At 32.8% G+C, this 20,640-nt stretch overlaps 8 protein-coding genes across 10 annotated transcripts in view; 3 read left to right on the top strand and 5 right to left on the bottom strand.

Annotated features, from left to right (window-relative positions):
* Positions 1–269: 269 nt before the first annotated feature.
* Positions 270–3,113, top strand: LOC109606086 (eukaryotic translation initiation factor 3 subunit E). Of its 2 annotated transcripts, XR_002192042.2 has the most exons (5): positions 270–520; positions 576–854; positions 1,155–2,081; positions 2,132–2,259; positions 2,941–3,113. XR_002192042.2 is itself a non-coding variant. In XM_020022660.2 (4 exons), exons 1-4 carry the CDS (start codon positions 431–433, stop codon positions 2,156–2,158), a joined length of 1,323 nt encoding a protein of 440 aa, XP_019878219.1. In that variant the 5' UTR covers positions 270–430; the 3' UTR covers positions 2,159–2,287. The 2 variants fall into 2 exon arrangements, 1 of the variants encoding a protein (XP_019878219.1); XM_020022660.2 differs by lacking the exon at positions 2,941–3,113 and having other exon boundaries at positions 2,132–2,287.
* On the bottom strand, positions 3,068–3,807 carry LOC109606504 (mediator of RNA polymerase II transcription subunit 10). Its single transcript, XM_049962379.1, has 3 exons — positions 3,544–3,807; positions 3,405–3,488; positions 3,068–3,342 (listed from the first exon to the last, which is right to left on the bottom strand). The coding sequence occupies exons 1-3, from the start codon at positions 3,663–3,665 to the stop codon at positions 3,153–3,155; spliced, it is 396 nt and encodes a 131-aa protein (XP_049818336.1). The 5' UTR covers positions 3,666–3,807; the 3' UTR covers positions 3,068–3,152.
* Positions 3,808–4,082: 275 nt separating this feature from the next.
* Positions 4,083–5,884, bottom strand: LOC126264434 (uncharacterized). The gene is made up of 2 exons (XM_049962377.1): positions 5,688–5,884; positions 4,083–5,636 (listed from the first exon to the last, which is right to left on the bottom strand). The coding sequence occupies exon 2, from the start codon at positions 5,632–5,634 to the stop codon at positions 4,120–4,122; it is 1,515 nt and encodes a 504-aa protein (XP_049818334.1). The 5' UTR covers positions 5,635–5,636; positions 5,688–5,884; the 3' UTR covers positions 4,083–4,119.
* A 162-nt stretch (positions 5,885–6,046) lies between these two features.
* Positions 6,047–6,873, top strand: LOC109606479 (nuclear envelope phosphatase-regulatory subunit 1-like). 2 transcript variants are annotated; one of them, XM_020023028.2, is made up of 4 exons: positions 6,047–6,257; positions 6,308–6,391; positions 6,462–6,596; positions 6,670–6,873. In XM_020023028.2, the coding sequence occupies exons 1-4, from the start codon at positions 6,230–6,232 to the stop codon at positions 6,816–6,818; spliced, it is 396 nt and encodes a 131-aa protein (XP_019878587.2). In that variant the 5' UTR covers positions 6,047–6,229; the 3' UTR covers positions 6,819–6,873. The 2 variants fall into 2 exon arrangements, with proteins under 2 accessions (XP_019878587.2, XP_019878594.2); XM_020023035.2 differs by having other exon boundaries at positions 6,050–6,257; positions 6,320–6,391.
* A 283-nt stretch (positions 6,874–7,156) lies between these two features.
* Positions 7,157–8,953, bottom strand: LOC126264648 (adhesion G protein-coupled receptor L4-like). Its single transcript, XM_049963326.1, has one exon. The coding sequence runs from the start codon at positions 8,891–8,893 to the stop codon at positions 7,157–7,159; it is 1,737 nt and encodes a 578-aa protein (XP_049819283.1). The 5' UTR covers positions 8,894–8,953.
* Positions 8,954–9,952: 999 nt separating this feature from the next.
* Positions 9,953–13,472, bottom strand: LOC126264647 (uncharacterized). The gene is made up of 3 exons (XM_049963325.1): positions 13,436–13,472; positions 10,472–11,039; positions 9,953–10,166 (listed from the first exon to the last, which is right to left on the bottom strand). Exons 1-3 carry the CDS (start codon positions 13,470–13,472, stop codon positions 9,953–9,955), a joined length of 819 nt encoding a protein of 272 aa, XP_049819282.1.
* Positions 13,473–13,615: 143 nt separating this feature from the next.
* Positions 13,616–14,242, bottom strand: LOC126264646 (uncharacterized). The gene is made up of 2 exons (XM_049963324.1): positions 14,063–14,242; positions 13,616–13,894 (listed from the first exon to the last, which is right to left on the bottom strand). Exons 1-2 carry the CDS (start codon positions 14,240–14,242, stop codon positions 13,616–13,618), a joined length of 459 nt encoding a protein of 152 aa, XP_049819281.1.
* Positions 14,243–17,536: 3,294 nt separating this feature from the next.
* Positions 17,537–20,640, top strand: part of LOC109606118 (frequenin-1) — a 53,107-nt gene continuing 50,003 nt past the window's right edge. Inside the window, exon 1 of the mRNA XM_020022696.2 lies at positions 17,537–17,653. Within this exon, the coding sequence (XP_019878255.1) occupies positions 17,590–17,653 (64 nt within the window). The 5' untranslated portion in view covers positions 17,537–17,589. The remainder of the gene's footprint in view (positions 17,654–20,640) is intronic.

Raw genomic sequence — 20,640 nt, 5'->3', positions numbered from 1 at the left:
CTCCAAATTTGACAAAATCAGTTTTATCTTCATCGCCTTCTGAAGAAAAGACGGAAGATCCGTCGCAAACGGTACTGAAGCACGCCAGATTCTACGAGGTTTTGCGTACGAACGCCACAAACGGTATACAAGAGATGCACCAAAATAGAATAAAGTCGTTGCGAAAAGAATTAGATTACATTAAAGAAACAAAGTGGAAGTTCGAACCTATCGACAAATACATAGGGCAGGCGTCGCAATAATCGACGATTACAAAACGGACATTTTTTCTTATGTATATTTCAATTTTGGTTTGTTTTTGTGGGAAATTGGGAGTTTCAGTGTGACCAATCTAGCGGCACAAAAAGTTCTTTTTCGCTTGTGCTAAGCGTGTACGGTTCAGTGTGAATAATTTTAACTTCAATATTAGTTGGAATAGAAGCAATACAATATGGCACAGTTCGACTTGACATCAAAACTCGGCCAATATTTGGATCGTCATCTGGTTTTTCCCCTGCTGGAATTCTTGTCGGCTCGAGGAGTAAGAATGACTAATTCTATAGGTTAGAACTGGTTAAAAACATATTTAATTGCAGATTTACGATGAAACCGAGTTACTTAAGGCAAAACTGGAAATTCTCAGCAAAACAAACATGATAGATTATGTGATTGATATCAGGAAACAGCTTTATCCCAATGAGGACATTCCTGAAGAGATGAAAGAGAGACGAACTCATGTCCTAGCTGAATTAACAGCACTGAGGGCTAAAGTTGATACTATCACCAAAATTATGAATGATGATGATGTTATGAAGCAAATGGAGAATATGAGAGATTCCAAAGCTTTAATAGGTTATTTGGAAACAACACATAATGTGAGTGAATTGTTTCTATGTGTTATTTGTCTAGCCTTTTTTATATTTAAATTAGTTCTTTTTAAAATATAATTATAATAATAATTTCAAACTAGAAACAGATTATTTGAAAATATTGCAATAACTTTTTTGTATTATATAAAGAAGATATTTATTAACCAAGTAATAAATATCAACAGAAATCTCCTGTCAAATAATAAGTATATTAGATCATATTCAAATAATGCCTGAGAAAACAAAGGTTATTAAACAAGAATTATTTATCCTCCTCAAAAAAATATGTATTAATTCTTGTTTTAGTTTGAGATTGAGAGTGTGGACAGCTTGTTTAAACTGGCTAGGTTCAGCTACGAGTGCGGCAACTACGCCTTCTCTTCGTCGTACCTATACTTCTGCACGCTGGTGATGCCCACAAACGACAAGGACTACCTGAGCTCATTGTGGGGCAAACTGGCCTCTGAGATCCTCGTGCACGACTTCGATTCCGCATTGGAAGACCTCACCAAGTTGCGCGACTATATCGATTCAAGTCCAAACCCATTTGGCGGAAACAGTTTGCAGTTATTGCAGCAGAGGACTTGGTTCATTCACTGGTCATTGTTTGTGTTCTTCAATCACGTGATGGGCAGGGAAATGATCATTGAGATGTTTTTATACAGGCCACAGTACCTGAATGCCATCCAGACTATGTGTCCACATATTTTAAGATACTTGGCCACTGCAGTCATTATCAACAGGGGCAGAAGGTCTGCCTTGAAAGATTTGGTAAAAGTTATCCAGCAGGAGAGCTATACCTACAGAGATCCGATTACCGAGTTCCTGGAACATTTATATGTCAATTTCGACTTCGATGGAGCCAGGCAGAAGCTGCATGAATGTCAAACTGTCTTGCACAACGATTTCTTCCTCATCTCATGCCTGGATGAATTCGTAGAAAATGCGCGTTTGATGATTTTCGAAACGTTCTGTCGCATACACCAGTGCATCAGCATTGGAATGTTGGCAGAGAAACTGAACATGAATCCAGATGAGGCTGAATGCTGGATTGTTAATTTGATTAGAAATGCTCGTTTAGACGCTAAAATTGATTCAAAATTAGGACATGTAGTTATGGGGGCACAACCTCTCTCACCATACCAACAACTAATTGAAAAAATTGATTCTTTGTCTGTCCGGTCGGAGGCACTTTGCGGAGTTATTGATAGAAAACTTAAAGCGAGAACAGATGTAAAATTATATTAGTTATGATAGACATCTGTTAATAAGTGTTTTTGTAGATCCGTTGGGGTAACCAAGAGTTCTAACTTTTGTATCCTGGATTGTATGTTTCTTATTCTATTCTGTTACCTTATTATTTTTTTCGTTTAAAAATTCTGGACAAACAAATTTTTAAATGGTTTTATATGTAAGTAAAATAAAACACTTTCCACTAATGTGTTTGCTTTCATTGCACTATTAACTATACCATTCAATTCATCTGCTCGCTTGGTTTAATTCACATTTGACTGTGTGTGGTTCATGAATGCATATTTTTATCGTACAATTAAATTGCAGTTAGAAAAATATCACCAAAATTTACCTAATGATAGAAGAGAAAATAACTATAAAGTTACTAAATTACTTTTTCAAAACATTTAGTTGTTTTACATATAGGACTGTTTTAACTTATACCTATTAATTCTGGTTTATGATAATATATAATTTTACAATATATACACTGCGATTAAGAGTATTCAATAACAGGGGTGGCCAAGCTCCTTGATAGTCCGAGCCATTTTCCAAAATTTAAAATGTTTCGCGAGCCGCAATTATATACGCATTTAAAAGGCATTAAAAAAAATTGTTTACAGAAATTATATTTATTGAAAACATATAAATAAAAGTACAAAATATGTGTATTGAATTTAAATATTAAAAATTAAACACATTTATTTCACTTCTCTTGATAACTCTGGAATGAAGAGGAAACTCGGATACATTTATCGAGAGCCACAAATAATCATTCAAAGAGCCGCTGGTTGGCCACCCCTGTTCTCTAACTATAATATATTTAAAAATACTCTTAATAATTTTAACGATGTTTCAGGGCAATTTCAGGATTTTTAAATTTCTTCTCTATTTAGTAAGTATTATATAATAGCAAAGGGTTATAAAAAATAAAATTGGTTCCAAAGTTTTATTAATAAAAACATTTTTTTTAACATAATACCAATATATATATAATGTATTTACCAGTTCAATAAATTAACATACATTTTATTTATTTGCAGTATTGTTATAATTTACTCACACAGCAAATTATTCATCACCTCTTAGTGCTCTATACTTATTCAATTCTGTTGGGAAAGTCCTTATCAATTCCAGTAACATATTGGCCTTAAACTTCCTATATGCATCAATTTTTCCTTTGACCTGTTCATTTTTAGCAAGAGCTTTTTCAATGCAGTCTTTTGTGTATAATTGAGGATTCCTTCCCTGATCTATATAGCTGTAAATGGAACAAATGTAAAATATGAAGATTATGACTGAATTTAATTAATAAATACTTACTCAAAGACTTCTAAAGGTACATGAACATCTTGCACTTGTGATTTGAGCTTGTCAACTTCTTGCAGACCATGAACAAGAGCCTGGCTAAAAGGTTAATTTAATTAGTTAATATTTTAATAAAGAATTATATATTACTTACAGTTTTTGGTTTAAAACATTCTGACTTTGGGGTTGAAAGTCGCTCACTATAATGTGTATTTGACGAACATTTTCTATGAACATTTCCAGTTGTGTTTCCAAATTTTCCAAAGATGAAGCCATAATTTCGGTATAAAATATGATATATCACAATGTCACTTATAGATCTATATCATAATAAACAACCTGATCTTGGATATTTATACAAAACAAAGACAAATCATGAACTACCTATTAAGTTTATAAACTCCATTTATTCTACCTGTCAGGTTGGTCAACATAAAAACAGCAAAATCACTAACTCTGCTGGTATTATCGATCATTTTAAATGTGCTATGTTCAGACATTTGTACATTAAATTTTTTATGCAACCCATTTCACTTAAATATAATTAGATATTTGTAAATTAATGTTTTTGTATTGTGCTAATAAATAATTGAATACAAATTTTATTTAAAATAAAACACACTATTTTTATGTACGTTGTATTTAAAAAAAATATGTGATATTCTTTAACAAATAAAATATAAATTCTAATAATTAAAAGGAAACAATTTATAATTTGTTTTATTTTTATCTAAGTCATTTTAATTGATAAACGAGAATTAACAACTCCATTATTCGAATATGACGAAAGAATCGTGTTCGGAAACATAATACACTTTTTGAACAATTCCTCCTCTGGCATTTCCATGAGACAATAATCTGATCTGGTCAATTTCTTCTCCCGTCTCCTAACATCATAAATGGTGACTTCGTAAGTGTATGTTCCCATCAGATTTGTTCCGATAACTTCAACAGCCCAGAAACAATAGTCCCCAGACCTTTTACAAGAAATCCTGAATATATTATTGTCAGAAATCATAACGCGTTTGTCCAAAAACTGACCATAAATCGACTGATCCAAACGGAACGTCTCGTTAAACCCTTCCAAGTTACCAACAATGAGTTTATCCTTGTGCTCCTCAGACAAATGTTTAACTAACAGATCATAATTTCCATTCATGTTACAGCCACTCATAGGACATCTACACGGCTTGTAGGAACAAGACACTTCATGCCTCGTTATATCACTAGCCGGCGCTTTCTCGTCGCACCCCATATCTTGGTAAATGCATGGATAGAGCACACTGGAAGTCATACCTTCCAATGAATAGTTTCTGGTAGCACCAAATGGAGCTCTGCAACTTGGACACTTGTCCAATCTTGGCCTGCACAGGTTGCAGACACTGTGTCCAGATTGGCATTGGTAAATCGGCGGTTTCATGAACGTTTTGCATACCGGACACTCGAAAAATTGAGCCATTTTTTCAAGTTCATTGTTGTTGTTTGGGAATTTGATTTTGAATGTGTTATGAATCACTTTACCGTCACCCACCACCGACTTTAGAGCGTCCAAGTCCATTACAGTCCATGCTGTTGGATTGTCTGATTCTGTGTAAATGTTTTCATAGGGCTGAATAGTGCTTTTGGATTTTATGTACGCGCAATTAGGTTCCATTGAATGGTGTTTTACTGTGTAATCATGTAAATTATCCTTTCCCTTGGTTGTACACAACATATAACATAGTTTCTTTTCCTTTAAATCTGTAGAGATTTTCAGAAACAATATTGTTTTATTCAAATACAGTAGTCTGTAAGTCAAGGGTTCAACAATATTATGTGTAACATTAAAAACATTCTGATTATGATTGATAATCAACTCACTGTGATCTGCACTGAAATGGTCAATAAAATCTTTATAATTGCCCTGCCACTCACACCCTGAATCCTTCATAAGACATGGCTTTTCACGGAATATGCAACGCGGAATGTGCTCAATAATATGGTGATAGGATTCACGGACTTTGCAACCTTTTGCTAAATATTTGCAATCCAGAGTCAATTGAGAGAGGATGTGATCGAAGCTAGTGTTATGTATTGCATGATGATCTACCAACTTGGGACTGTTATGATAACAATGACAGCAAACGTTACCTAATTCTTTCACTAAAATCACTGGTGGATTTAATAGTTCTTCGCATATTTTACAAGTCAGCAGTCCTTCATTCAAGAGTTCATCTGTAAACTGCTCAAACTTCCCCATTGCCATGTCTACAACAATTAAGATATTTCTATACAGTTTTTTTTAATATATTAGTTTACCTTGTTGTGGTATTTGCGAAAGTTTGTGTTAAAATAAGACGAATTATAAGATAACCCCCACCCGGATAACCCGCAGTTGCGAAATGTGTCTTCTTGTACGTACAATATATGAATATCCTTCAAAGAACAAGAACAAGTATATGTAAAATCCGAATTGTTTTTTAACACGACGATCCAGTTTTACTACATAATGTTCAAGGTTTCAAAATAAAAACTAATAAACATCTTCGCTTTTTTATTGATTTAAATTTCGCGGTGGTATAGTTTAAATGTTGTTATGTTTAAATGTTTATAAATATACTATTAAAAATTCTACATTATATCGCTAAGCAATGTTTAATTCTCACATTTTATTTATTTTTGTGTTTCTCAGATACGAAATGAAAAAACGAATATATAGTGTATAATATAGTAGATTCCTGTTATAACCGTATAGATCGAAAAAACCAAATCGTAAACATAAAAATGTCAAAGTACTGATACAAATCTGCTGATTATATTAATTGTTTCACTTCTCCATAAATTTCTTAGTGTTATAAACAATGTCATTGGAACAAACAGCCTGTGAAGGTAAAGTTACATTTAACTTCAGTGAAGTATAATCATAACCTATAAGTTAGATATAATTGCAGATTTAAAAGCTTTTGAGAGACGATTGACAGAAGTTATTGCTTGTTTACACCCATCAACAACACGATGGAGAAGTATGAAACATTTTTATAATATATTGTACATATTATACATGTTTATATGACAATCAATTTTGGATTCCAGTTGTTCTAGTCACAGTCTCCGTGTGTGTTGCCACAGGGGCTAGTCAATGGATTTTAGACCCGGAAACCAGAGTGGTTTCATTGTCACAATCGTTGATTAACCACCCGTTTTTTATATTGTCTACCATAATTTTAAGTGAGTATATAATAAAAAAGTGTGAACTTGATTTTTGTATGATGGCATATTTAAAATGTGAAAATATTTTTAGTTATAATTTTGTTCCTGGGTGTGCATAAACGAGTGATAGCGGCATCGATAATAACATCACGGACTAGAGAAGTGTTGAGTGATTTCAATATGTCTTGTGATGACACAGGTAAATTAATATTGAAGCCAAGACCGACAAATCTTAGTTGATTTTTGATAATTTTAATTTGTTGTGTAAGATATTAATAAATTTATTATGTAATTATTTTTATTTTCATTACCTACATACAGCCTTTCGAATTCATAGAAACATTACAGTTAGTACAAGGAAGACTATTAAATATACTTGATGCTTATAAAATATATAAATACTTATATTAGTATAAAAATAACAATAAAAAATAAATAAATAAAATTTATATATTATTTTTTGTTCTTTTACTACAAAAAGTATACATTATTATATATATATAAATAAGATATATATATATATATATATATATATATATATATATATATATACAATATAATATAATTGACAAAAATAATTAACTTTCAGAAATTTGAAGGTAACTTCCCGAAAACTTGTCCAATTTTGTACTTTGTAACGATTCCTCTGTAGTTGGAATTTTTTGTATCTTCTGTTTAGTAGTAATTAGAACGTGAAGGCAAATCATGAAACCTTGTACTGCTGTTAATGCAGTAAAGCAGTAATTCAGAAATAAGATGTCGGTGAATGCGTAAGCAATACCGAATATCCACGTTAAACCGAACAAAAAAAACAAATAATTTGATAATTTTAAAATTGCACTTAAAAACGACTTAGTTTGATGTTTCTGATTGGATTTATGAAGTTTATAGATGATCATAAAAAAAATTGTAACATTTATAAAAGTAATTAAAATAGTAGGGATAGTAACTGCCAACTTTAAAGTCAAACCAGAAAGATAACAAAGATGTGATTCAGTTTTGTGATAATTGTCAACTGAAATAGTTGCAGTGACAATAATTCCAATAATCGGCAAAACCCAACCAATTAAACTACTTTTCAATATAATATTCGTGTAATCATGAACAAAAACTATAATGTAACGCCTGTATTGAAAGTACGACAACAAAGTCATCCAGCATAATTGTGCTAACACCGTGTAATGCAAAAACATTCCGGTTAGTACGCAAATCGTACCCTTCCGCCCCAAATTTGATATAATCAGCGCCAGTGGTACTAATATTAAAGAAACTATATAATTTGAAAGTATTATTATGTTTTTTCTGTCTTTAAAATTCTTGAATAAAAATATTGTGCCCATAACTGCAAGAATTCCAACCAGAGATAAAATTGTTCCGATATAAGTGATTATACTCAAAACGAGATCATCGTAGTCATTGTCACTGATCAACATTCCAAAATGTGTCATATGGGTGTAATTACATATTAAATAATCTGTTTCATAATTTAAAGCAATTTCGTTATCAACGCTCCAGGAACCGTTAATGTTCACTTGTTCATATTGTCCATAGAACCAAAAAGCACATGATTGTAGAAACCTTCCATATTTGTTCTGCTTTAGAATTATCATTAGTGGCGATTCTAAAGATTCTTTGAAACCGGGAGCAACAACACTTACTATCCAAGATTGCGGGTCACTTTTATTCCGTTCGTTGAAAAGATTTGGGTTGGAGAAAAATATGAAGATTGATTCGCTGTTATTTTTCGACAATAATTCAGAGAAGTTTGAGAAGTAACCAATGGCTAAAGGGTTATCGTTTATGTGGTCGTCAAATACAAAAGGGTGGGATAACGGTTTTAAAATTCGATCCGACGTTAGCAGCCACCCTATTGAAGATTCATTTATTTGACTTCTTCGTACGAAAAAATAATTCATATCGATTGCTGTATTTTTGTTGAGATAAAATGTGGCAATGTCCAAAGAATTTAATACTATATCAGTAGAGTTCAATGTTATTTGCGACTCCTCCAAAATTTTTCTGTTACTCCCTATTAAATTGTCTACAATTTCAAACATATTTTGTATGTTCTTTTTTTCATCATCTATTTCAAGTGAATTGACGTAATCAGATATAATTAGCGAAGTGTAATGGGTTTGCATCGGCGTTACTTTTTCGAGAAAATTCGATGAAATGTTAGTTAAAGTTTCTATAGCTTGTGTGCTGTTGTCTAGTTTCCATAAATTAAATATGTCTGTGGTATTTTTTGAACAGATTGTGGGATGTCCGGAAACAGTTCCCCAATAAGCTCCTTCACTTAAATTCCCCATACACATTCTGGTCAATGGTTGTTCAACACATGATGCCGGTACTGCTATTTTGCCCAACTCTGTGTCTGGCCACTTAATATTATCTAAAACGGACTTGGATAAAATTTTTAAATAATATAAAACAAAAACATACCAACTGTTTCACCTAAACACATGTTAATTTTTCGTAAGAAGTTACACTTGAAGGTGGAGTTAGAGGAATGACACGTTTTCATCCATTTGATCTCGTCCTCGACGTTAGCAAAATAAAATGGTAAATTAATGTGAAAGAGCACAGTCACATTTGTTTCGATAACATTAATTATATTTATAGGTCTCACAGTGCAATCCTTGAAATATTTGAGGCAATAATATATTCTTAAATCATCAATAAGTTTATTGGTTTCAAATGGGTTTCCTTTCATTTCTATCGAAAGGGCGTAATCCAATTTATTCATATATCCTGTATATAAAACGTTGCTTTTCATGTAAGATTTTGCAAATTGATCTAAACCGTTACACCAAGTAAATGAGTACGTACCTCTTACTACGCTTATATTTACCTTACTTGCTTCATTTATGTTATAAACATTTCTGTATGGATATGTTGGTGTACCACTGTAGCAGAATATTTTATTATTATATGCATTATTTGTATTTTTAATAGAAGCGTAATAATTATTATCTGTACCGGTTACAATTATGCTCAAATAGGATGACGATGTTAATTTTGTTATATTCTTCGAAGTTTTGTATAAACATAAGAATGGTTTCTTCTCTTCACAACTTATAGGAGTTATTATACCATTATCATAAAGAAGACAGTTCCCATTTAAGAAAGGATCACTGATTGTAATCGTTTCATAAACCATAAGACCGTAATCTTCAAATGTTTTCCAAACGAAAGGTTTTAATTTGTCTTCCCGACTGGCTGGAAGAAAACCTGTAAACCTTAAAGTTTCGTAAACACTTATATTAAATTCGAAACCTAAATTTGGACAAGGCACATCATGAAATGCAGTCTCTAATGTAACATTGCAGTACATTTGTTCGTCTATTAGTATATAATTGGATCCCGAGGGACAGTTATTTTCTGGTTTTTTGGTGGTAGTTGTAATAGGTGTTGTTGTAGTTTGTTTTTCGGTGAAATTTGTCGTTGGTTTCTCTGTAGTAGTAGTTAATTTTGTAGTAGGATCTTCTTCCGTTGAAGACATAATACTTGCAGGTGTCGAAAATGTACTCGACATTGAGGTATGTGTAGTATTTTCTGATGTCGAAGATGTTGTTGACTTGGTTTCCCCTGAAGATGTTGATTCTTCAGTCGACGTTGTATCTTCTGAAGTAGTAGATGTTGTGCTTTCGGATGACGAGGATATTTTTGTTGTTTCTACTGAGAAAGATGTTAATTCTTCAGTGGGCGTTGTATATTTTGAAGATGATATTGAACTTCCTAATGTCGAAGATGTTGTGGACTTTGTTTCTTCTGAAGAAGATGTTGCTTCATCAGTCGTCGTTGTATCTTCTGAAGTAGTAGATATTGTGCTTTCGGATGTCGAAAATATTTTTGTTGTTTCTTCTGAGGAAGATGTTGATTCTTCAGTCGACGTTGTATCTTCTGAAGTAGTAGGTGTTGAGCTTTCGGATGACGAAGATATTTTTGTTGTTTCTACTGAGGAAGATGTTGATTCTTCAGTCGGCGTTGTATATTCTAAAGTTGGTATTGAACTTTCTAATGTCGAAGATGTTGTTGACTTTGATTCTTCCGAGGAAGATGTTGATTCTTCAGTCGGCGTTGTATATTCTGAAATAGATATTGTACTTTCGGATGTCGAAGATGTTGCTGATTTTGTTTCTTTTGAAGAAGAAGTTGAGTCTTCAGTCGACGTTGTATCTTCTGAAATAGTAGATGTTATGCTTTCGGATGACGAAGATATGTTTGTTGTTTCTACTGAGAAAGATGTTGATTCTTCAGTTGGCGTTGTATATTCTGAAGTTGGTATTGAACTTTCTAATGTCGAAGATGTTGTTGACTTTGATTCTTCCGAGGAAGATGTTGATTCTTCAGTCGGCGTTGTATATTCTGAAGTAGATATTGTACTTTCGGATGTCGAAGATGTTGCTGATTTTGTTTCTTTTGAAGAAGAAGTTGATTCTTCAGTCGACGTTGTATCTTCTGAAGTAGTAAATGTTGTGCTTTCGGATGACGAAGATATTTTTGTTGTTTCTACTGAGGAAGATGTTGATTCTTCAGTGGGCGTTGTATATTCTGAAGTTGGTATTGAACTTTCTAATGTGGAAGATGTTGTTGACTTTGATTCTTCTGAGGAAGATGTTGATTCTTCAGTCGGCGTTGTATATTCTGAAGTAGATATTGTACTTTCGGATGTCGAAGATGTTGCTGATTTTGTTTCTTTTGAAGAAGAAGTTGATTCTTCAGTCGACGTTGTATCTTCTGAAGTAGTAAATGTTGTGCTTTCGGATGACGAAGATATTTTTGTTGTTTCTACTGAGGAAGATGTTGGTTCTTCAGACGGCGTTGTATATTCTGAAGTTGATGTCGAAGATGTTGTGGACATTGTTTCTTCTGTAGAAGATGTTGATTCTTGAGTCGACGGTGTATCTTCTACTGTAGATATTGAAATTTCTGATGTCGATGGAGTTGTTGAATTTGTTTCCTCTGAAGAAGGCGTTGGATATTCTGAAGTAGATATTATACTTTCGGATGTCGAAGATATTTTTGTTGTTGTTTCTTGTGAGGAAGATGTTATTTCTTCAGTCGGAGTTGTATCTTCTGAAGTAGTAGATGTTGTGCTTTCGGATGACGAAGATATTTTTGTTGTTTCTACTGAGGAAGATGTTGATTCTTCAGCCGGCGTTGGGCTTTCGGATGTCGAAGATGTTGATTTTGTTTCTTTTGAAGAAGATGTTGATTCTTCAGTCGACGTTGTATCTTCTGAAATAGTAGATATTGTACTTTCGGATGTCGAAAATATTTTTATTGTTGTTTCTTCGGAGGAAGATGTTGATTCTTCAGCCGGCGTTGTATATTTTGAAGTTGATATTGAACTTTCTAACGTTGTTGACTTTGTTTCTCCCGAGGAAGATGTTGATTCTTCAGTCGGCGTTGTATATTCTGAAGTAGATATTGTACTTTCGGATGTCGAAGATGTTGCCGATTTTGTTCCTTTTGAAGAAGAAGTTGATTCTTCAGTCGACGTTCTATCTTCTGAAGTAGTAGATGTTGTGCTTTCGGATGATGTAGATATTTTTGTTGTTTCTACTAAGGAAGATGTTGGTTCTTCAGACGGCGTTGTATATTCTGAAGTTGATGTCGGAGATGTTGTGAACATTGTTTCTTCTGTAGAAGATGTTAATTCTTGAGTCGACGGTGTATCTTCTACTGTAGATATTGAACTTTCTGATGTCGATGGAGTTGTTGAATTTGTTTCCTCTGAAGAAGGCGTTGGATATTCTGAAGTAGATATTATACTTTCAGATGTGGAAGATATTTTTGTCATTGTTTCTTGTGAGGAAGATGTTGATTTTTCAGTCGGCGTTGGATATTCTGAAGTAGATATTGAACTTTCTAATGTCGATAATGTTGTTGACTTCCTTTCCTCTGAAGAAGATGTTGATTCTGCAGTTGACGTTGTATCTTCTGAAGTATATATTGTACTTTCGGAAGATGAATAATCTATTGAATCTAATAAAAATGTATATTCAGACGAAGTTTTTGTAAGTAATAAGTTCCCTTGTTTTACGTTAAACTCAGTATTGCTGTTAACCTCGTATAGACAAAGGAACATTTTCCATTCGTCGCAACTAATTGGAGTAGCTGTATTATTTTTATAAAATAGACAATTTCCTTCAGAGAATTGTTCTTTAACAACAACTGTATCGTATACCGAATGACTATAATTTTTAATTGTTAGCCATTTGAATTGTTCAACTACACTGTGTCTGGTTGCAGGGAGAAATCCTTCGAAGTGTAGAGCCTCATATACAGAAAGATCGACGATATATTCCGGATTTGAACAAGGAGAAAATTCTTCTAATTGTGTTTGTATTATAACGTAACAGTATATTATACTATTAACTATGATGTAAGTGGAGTTTGTTGGGCACTCAACTTCTTCTAAAATAAACTCATAAGATAAAAATATGATAATGGTAATTGGTGTTTACCTGTATTGTAATCGAGTTCTTGGTGAGAAAAGGTATCCTCTAAACTACGGGTACAAAAACAATTTAAAGTTAATATAATAATTTGAAATTTCATCACGACTTTCACTCTATTACTTGAGTAAACATCACTAACTCATTCACATACAATTCATATAGTTTTGTTTAGGTAAATAGTACTTATCTTTTTATCGGTACATTATATTATTGGCAAGATACTAATCATTAAAATTATTGATGTTAATTAAAATTATCAAAATTTATTATATCCTGCATTAGTGGTGTCAGGATTTTTTTTATATTTAGAATTTTTAATAATATAACATATAATTACTAAATAACAAAGTAAATATTTTAATTATGTAGAATTTGATGAACAAGAAGAACCTAAAGGATAGTCAGCTAATTCGTAGAGGAAACACATTTCTTAAAGAAATATTTAATAATAATTTTATTTAAAACAAATTAATAAAATAATGTTTTTTTATTATTAAAGTCAAAACATTACTACATCATACAATAATATAATTGTAACATGTATTATATTATTTTTAATGATTCTAATTTTCAAAAAGTTTGAGAGCTACCAGAAAATTTCTCAAATCTTGTACTTTGTAACGATTCACCTCCCGTCGAAATTTTCACTACCTTCTGTTTTGCGGTAATTATTGCATGAAGACAAATCATAAAACCTTGCACTGATGTTAACGCTGTAAAACAATAGTTCACGTACAAGTTGTCGGTGAATGCATAAACAATACCGAATAACCAGGTTAAACCAAAAAGAAAAAATAAATAATTGGACAGTTTCAAAATTGCTCTCAAAAATGATTTGATTTTATGTTTCTGGTTAGATTTATGAAGATTATAGATAATCATAAAAAATATTGTGACATTTATAAACGTAATAAAAATAATAGGAACAGTAACAGCCAATTTTAAAGTCAAATCAGAAAGGTAGCATAGATGTGATTCAGTTTTGTGGTAGTTGTCAATTGAAATAGACGCAGTCACAATGATGCCAAAAATCGGTAAAACCCAACCAATTAAGATGGTTTTAAGAATAATGTTCGTGTACTCGGAGTTAAAAATTATAACGTAACGTCTATATTGAAAGTACGACATCAAAGTCATCCAACATAATTGTGCCAGAACTGTGTAATGCAAAAACATCCCTGTCAAAATGCAAATCATGTTCTTCTGTCCTAAATTCGATAAAATTAGTGCCACCGGTACTAAAATTAATGAACCTAGATAATTTAAAAGTATTATTAGGTTTTTTTTGTCTTTAAAATTCTTATATAAAAATATAGTGCTCAAAACTGCAACAATACCGACCAGTGATGAACTCGCCCCAATATAAGTTATAATACTTATGATAAGATCATTATAGTCATTATCACTGATGAGCATACCATAATGTGTCATATGGGTGTAGTCACACGTCAGATAATCGGTCTCATAAGTCAAAGCAGTTTCATAATCAACCTTCCAGGAACCGTTAATGTTTACTTGTTCGTGTTGTCCATAGAACCAATACGCACATGATTGTTTAAATAGTCCGGACTTGTTTTGCTTTAGAATTATTGTCAACGGTGACTCTAAAGTATCGTCGAAATGGGGGACCACAACACTTACCACCCAAGATTGAGGTTCTACTTGATTTAGTTTGTTGAAAAGTTTTGGGTTGGAAAAAAATGTGAAAATTGCTTCGTCCTGGCTTTGTGATGTCACTTCTGAGAAGTTTGAGAAGTAGGCAATGGCTAAAGGTTGGTCGATTGCATGGTCATCGAATACAAAAGGATGGGATAAAGATTTTAATATTTTTTCCGATGTTAACAGCCATCCGATTGAACTTGAATTTATTTGACTTTTCCGCAAGACATAGTAATTCATGTTGACTTCTTTATCTTTGTCGAGAAAAAGAGTGGCAACATCCAGAGAATTTAAAATCATGTCAGTGGTGTTCAATACTATTTGTGATTCTTCCAATATTGTTCTGTTAATTCCTATTAAATTGTCTATGATTTCAAAAATATTTTGAATATGACTTGTTTCAGTTAGCTTTAGAGAATTGACGTAATTGGATATAATTAGTGTCGTGTAATGAGTTTGCATCAACGTTACTTTTTCAGAAAATTTCGATGAAATGTTAGTTAAAAGTTCTATAGCTTGCGTGTCGTTGTCTGAATTCCATAAATCAAATATCTCTTTGGTCTCTGTCGAGCAATTTATTGGATAACCTGAAACGGGTCCCCAATAAGCTCCTTCACTTAAATCACCCATACATCTTCTGGTAAAAGGTTGTTCCACGCATGTTACTGGTACTGTCGCTTTACCTAACTCAGTATCTGGCCACTGAATTTCATCTAAAACAATTTTTGATAATTTTTTTAAGCACTGTGGGATAAAAACTTACCAACTGTTTCACCTACACACTTGTCAGTTTTCCTTACAACGATACATTGGAATGTGGAAGTCTTGAAAGAATCGCACGATTCCATCCACTCAGACTCAGCCTCCACGCCTTCAAAAGGACCGTATATGTTGATGTGAAACAGCACATTAAAAATTGCCCCATCAAATTTAATTATGTTTATAGGAATCGCGGTACACTTCATAACACAATAATCTGATTCGATCATACCAGAAATATATCTATAGGTTTCAAAGGGATTGATTGTCATTTTTGCCAAAAGCGCATAGTCGTATTCCATAAATCCTGTATATAAAATATTGCTTGTTACATAAGATTTTGCAAATTGGTCCAGTCCGATACACCAACTAAACGAATATGAAGATTTTTTTCTATTTAAATTTACTGTGTTTGTTTCACTTATATCGAAAACAGTTCTATTTGAGAATGTTGATGTACCATTATAGCAATATATTTTATTATTGTATGCACAATTTGTATTCTTAACGGAAGCGAAGTATTTTTCATTTTTTTCGAATACAGATATACTTAAATTGGCTGACAGTGTTATTTCTGTCGTCTCCTCAAATGATGTGTAAGGCATAAGGCATAAGAACAGTTTTTTCTCATGACAACTAATAGGAGTTATTACACTTTTATTGTAAAAAAGACAATTGCCATCCAAGAACTGATCATCGATATTAACCATGTCATAAACCATAACACCATAATCATTAAATGTTCTCCAAACAAATGGTTTTAATTTATCCTCTCTACTTGCCGGTAAAAATCCTGTGAACTTTAACATTTGGTAGATATCCGAATCAAATTCGAAATCCAAATTCGGGCAAGGTATTTCTTGAAACGTGGTCTCTAACGTTAAATAGCAGTACCGTTCTCCATTTATTGAAGTATAATTAAATCCTGAAGGACAATCATTTTCTGGTCTTTTGGTGGTAGTAGGTACTTTCGTTGTTGACGTTATTTCTTCTTCTAATTTTTCTAATCGGGTCTTCTGGATGTCCCGCTTCCAATTACCTACATTTATTTTCTCCACCTTGTACAAGCAAAGAAACATTTTTCCTTCGTCGCAACTAATTGGAGTTGCTGTACCATTTTTATAAAACAGACAATTTCCTTCAGAGAATTGTTGTTTGACATCAACTGTATCGTATACTGTTTGACCAGAATTTACAAATGATATCCATTCGAACTGTTCAAAGGTACTACGTCTGGTTGCTGGAAGAAATCCTTCGAAATGTAGAATATCATATACGGAAAGGTCGACGGTGTATTCTGGATTTGAACAAGGGGAAAAATTTTTTAACTGTGTTTGTAGTGTAACGTAACAATATTGTGTAGAATTAACACTAATGTATGTGAAGTTTGTTGGACATGTAATATTTCCTAGAACAAATACGTATAATAATGGATAATACTGATTGATTTAATTTTACCTGCACTGGTATTTACATCCAAGTAGCTGCGGATGCACTTGCAATAAAATGGTGATATTGTTATGAATAATATAATGATTAGTGATTTCATCATGGAGTTTCACTTTATTCTGGGACAAAATCATCACTCACATACAATTCATAGTTTTGTGTAGGTATGATACTTATCTGTATATCGGTATTATTGACATAATACTAATCATCATTACATATGTTAATTAATTTAATCTAAATATTGAAAATCAAAAGAGCTTTTTATTTAATTTAATTAATTTTGAATATTTTTATAAAAAGTTGTATAAATTTTCTTTAAAGTGAATTGAATAAAACTGTAAACCGCATTTCGATTTTAACCTATTGCGCGAATCCCTTAAAACCGAACGATCCAAAACCGATTGTCGGAGGAGGCATGTTAATACCGATACGGCGAAAACAACAAAAACCAAAAGGTCGTCCGGCAAATAATGTCTTTCATCCTTTTGGCGGTGGCACGCCGTAAATTGTTCATCGTCGGACTTCCTTGGTGCGGGGGGCGCAAGCGCGTGCGGGGGTAGTCGCAAGGACTTCGCCGTTCAACCCCTTAGTTTTGTGCGGATTTCGCGTGACGTCGCAGCGGCCCCGTTACCGCTCCACCAACACACCACCAGATCTGGTCACTGAGAAAAAAAATGGGCAAGAAAAACTCGAAACTAAAGCAGGACACCATCGATCGGCTCACCACCGCCACATACTGTGAGTTTACCACCGTCGACCACCGTTTGTTTCGGCGAACGGTCATTTCAAATTTGGTCTTTGCCATTTTAAATTGTTTGCAGGATTTTGCGTTTTTAAATTTTTGTCGATTAGATGGGTGATGCGGGAGGGAGGTTTGGAATTATTCGAGGGAGAAAATTGAGTGGTCGCTAATACGAAGCACTCACGCAAACTTGAAATATAAATGAAAAGATCCGTCGTTCCACGTAAAACTGTCCACCTCTCGAATAATTTATTTACGACATTTGCATTTGGGGCAAGTGCACTCTAGAGTGCTAAAAAAATAATTCGTAACGATTAAAAATTTAGGAAAAATACCGAGGTTAATGTCACAATGAAAAAAAATGCCCATCCAACTCCGCTGTTCATAACTAAGTAACGGCGAACAACTTTCATAAGTATAAGTGGATATTGTAGTGTGTTTGGGGGGGATTCCGTCGTGTTAATTCTCAGCACCCTTCTCACGCATTATGTATTTTATTATTTACGAGAAATTACGCTTTCGTATCCCGTTGTTTTGCCGGAATGGAAGCAATTTAAACACAGCGGTTTTGCGGTTTATTGGTTTTATTGTTGTGCGGACTTCAGATTTCATATTATCTGATCAATTGGCGTTTTGTGGTCGGTGCAAGAAACGCAACGACCAGGAATGCAGTAGATGGTTCAATCCACTACTGGGACAATCACTACAAGTTTGTACAATGGGCATGTCGTTTTTAATATTTACTTAACTTTTTTATATTCATTGATTTTAAATTTTACTGTCGGTTTTAATATTTATTGCTTATTGTCCTTTTAGTATCGGAAATCAACGGTAAACAGTCCAATACAAGAACTAAACGAATGTGAATTTATTTTTTCATCTAAGTTTCTCTGTTTGTTTCACTTATATCGTAAACTGTTCTGTTTGAGTATGTTGGTAAATCACTATAGCTTATTTATATACTCAAATTGGCTGACAGTCTTAATTGTGTCGTCTTGTCAAATGATGTGTAAATACATAAAAATCTTTTTTCTTTTGATAACAAATAGAAGTTTATCACACCTTTATCGTAAAAAAGATAATTCCATTCCAAGAATTTACCACTGATTTCAATTATTTCATAAACCATAAGATCATATTCTTTAAATCTTCTCCAAACAAGTGGTTTTAATTTATCATCTCTACGTGCTGGTGGAAAACCTGTGAAGCTTAATGTTTTGTAGATAACTAAATTAAATTTGAAACCGAAATTCGGGCAAGGTACTTCTTGAATATTTGTCTACAATGTAAAATAGCAGTACCATTTCCCATTTATTGAAATATAATTAAATCTTGAAGGATAGTTATCTCCTAGTTTTTAGATGGTCGTTGTAGTAGTTTATTTTTTGATGAAAGTTGTCATTCGATTTTCTACAATAGTAGTCAATTTTGTAGTTCTGCCGCCTTTGTTGTTGATAATATTTCAACAACCATAAATTCTGCAGAGAGTAAAAACTACTACAGGGACAATCACTGCAATGAACACCTCGTATTTAACATTTACTTTCCTTTTTTATGATCATTGATTTTAAACTTTACTATCAGTTTACTACGACAAACAGTTCGATACACCAACTAAATGAATCTGAATTTATTTTTACTGTGTTTGTATCACTTACATCGTAAACAGTTCTGTTTGGGTATGTTGGTAAGTCACTATACTTAGATTATTTTTACAGAATACGAAAATACTCAAAGTGACTGATAGTCTTCTCAAATGATGTGTAAAGATGTAAAAATGATTCGTGTATTGAAAACAAATAGGAGTTTATCACACCGTTATCATTTCCATCATTATTTAATAAACCATAAATTTAATAAATTTTCTTCAAATAAATGTTTTTAATATATCATCTCTACTTGCCGGTGAACCTTAATGTTTCGTAGGCAGCTAAATTTAATTCGAAACTGAAGTTTAGGAAGGAACTTCTTGAAACTTGGCCTCTAATTTAAATCCTGAAGGACAATTATCTCCTGTTTTTTTGGTGGTCGTTGTAGTAGTTTATTTTTTGATAAAATTTGTCATTGGTACTCCTGTTCAGTAGTAGTCAACTTTGTAGGAAGTTCTTCCTCCTTTGTCGTTGATAATATTTGTAAAGTCGTATTTCAACAACCAGAAATGCTACAGACAGCAAAAACTACAAATGGGAAAACACTACAACTTTGTAAAACAGACACGTCTGTTTAATATATGTTTTCCTTTTTCATATTCACTGATTTTAAACTTTACTACCAGTTTAATATTTATTGTTCATTGTCATTTTAGTATCGGAAATCAGCGATAAACTTGAATTTTGTATCGGTATATTTAATTTTATTGCAGTTTTATGACACTGGTTTTGTTCATATAAATCACCCAATCAAAACATTTAATATCAATTGAATTTGCAGTAATTTGAATCTGGTAGTATGACCCAATGAAATTCTCACTTTATGGGACAAATTCAACAAAGCAACACGTTTAATGTTAGTAGTTCGAAATTTAAATGTTTGTAAACTTTGTTATAATCGCACGTTTAAAAGCGTCATTAAATTTATTGAGTTATCAAAATCGAATATTAAACTAGTACGTCTACTCTATTCTTATATTAAACGATGTAAAATATTCGTCGCGATGTAACATATAAAATGATAAGTGCACCAGAACGAGATAATGGATATTTCATGTCGTCGTGCACTTTTGTGGCAATTATGGAGTTCTGAGTTTGAATACGATATTTGTTTGAGAAGGATAGTTTAATGAACTAATGGCCACTGTTTCATTCAATATTAACGCGTCCTTCTTTAAACAGGTCGTAATTTTCTTCAAAGAGTTTCTCGTTTAAACTCCACCAATGGTAAATTGTTTACTTACAGTTTTATTAACTTAGACTTTTCTAATTCCGTAATTACCACTAGAATTTTTGTCAAGAACTTTTGGAACAAAATAATCGACAAACTGTAC

The sequence above is a fragment of the Aethina tumida genome, chromosome 2 (genome assembly GCF_024364675.1).
Source record: "Aethina tumida isolate Nest 87 chromosome 2, icAetTumi1.1, whole genome shotgun sequence".
Classification (NCBI taxonomy): Eukaryota; Metazoa; Arthropoda; class Insecta; order Coleoptera; family Nitidulidae; genus Aethina; species Aethina tumida.
The sequence above is the reverse complement of the archived record's forward strand: the minus strand, read 5'-3'. Positions and strand labels throughout refer to the sequence as shown.

Coding starts and splice junctions, on each gene's coding strand:
- LOC126264434 (XM_049962377.1), bottom strand. CDS start 5,634: ATGGCAATGGGGAAGTTTGAGCAGTTTACAGATGAACTCTTGAATGAA.
- LOC109606086 (XM_020022660.2), top strand. CDS start 431: ATGGCACAGTTCGACTTGACATCAAAACTCGGCCAATATTTGGATCGT. Junction 521..575: donor AATTCTTGTCGGCTCGAGGA/GTAAGAATGACT, acceptor ATTTAATTGCAG/ATTTACGATGAAACCGAGTT. Junction 855..1,154: donor ATTTGGAAACAACACATAAT/GTGAGTGAATTG, acceptor TTCTTGTTTTAG/TTTGAGATTGAGAGTGTGGA.
- LOC109606479 (XM_020023028.2), top strand. CDS start 6,230: ATGTCATTGGAACAAACAGCCTGTGAAG. Junction 6,392..6,461: donor ATCAACAACACGATGGAGAA/GTATGAAACATT, acceptor TTTGGATTCCAG/TTGTTCTAGTCACAGTCTCC. Junction 6,597..6,669: donor ATTGTCTACCATAATTTTAA/GTGAGTATATAA, acceptor AAATATTTTTAG/TTATAATTTTGTTCCTGGGT.
- LOC126264647 (XM_049963325.1), bottom strand. CDS start 13,472: ATGTGTTTCCTCTACGAATTAGCTGACTATCCTTTAG. Junction 11,040..13,435: donor ATTAGCTGACTATCCTTTAG/GTTCTTCTTGTT, acceptor TTACTACTTCAG/AAGATACAACGTCGACTGAA. Junction 10,167..10,471: donor ACTACTTCAGAAGATACAAC/GTCGACTGAAGA, acceptor CAACATCTTCAG/GGGAAACCAAGTCAACAACA.
- LOC109606504 (XM_049962379.1), bottom strand. CDS start 3,665: ATGGCTTCATCTTTGGAAAATTTGGAAACACAACTGGAAATGTTCATA. Junction 3,489..3,543: donor AATGTTTTAAACCAAAAACT/GTAAGTAATATA, acceptor TTAACCTTTTAG/CCAGGCTCTTGTTCATGGTC. Junction 3,343..3,404: donor GTACCTTTAGAAGTCTTTGA/GTAAGTATTTAT, acceptor TTCCATTTACAG/CTATATAGATCAGGGAAGGA.
- LOC126264648 (XM_049963326.1), bottom strand. CDS start 8,893: ATGTGTATGGGGAATTTAAGTGAAGGAGCTTATTGGGGAACTGTTTCC.
- LOC126264646 (XM_049963324.1), bottom strand. CDS start 14,242: ATGATTTGCATTTTGACAGGGATGTTTTTGCATTACACAGTTCTGGCA. Junction 13,895..14,062: donor TACCGATTTTTGGCATCATT/GTGACTGCGTCT, acceptor AAATCTAACCAG/AAACATAAAATCAAATCATT.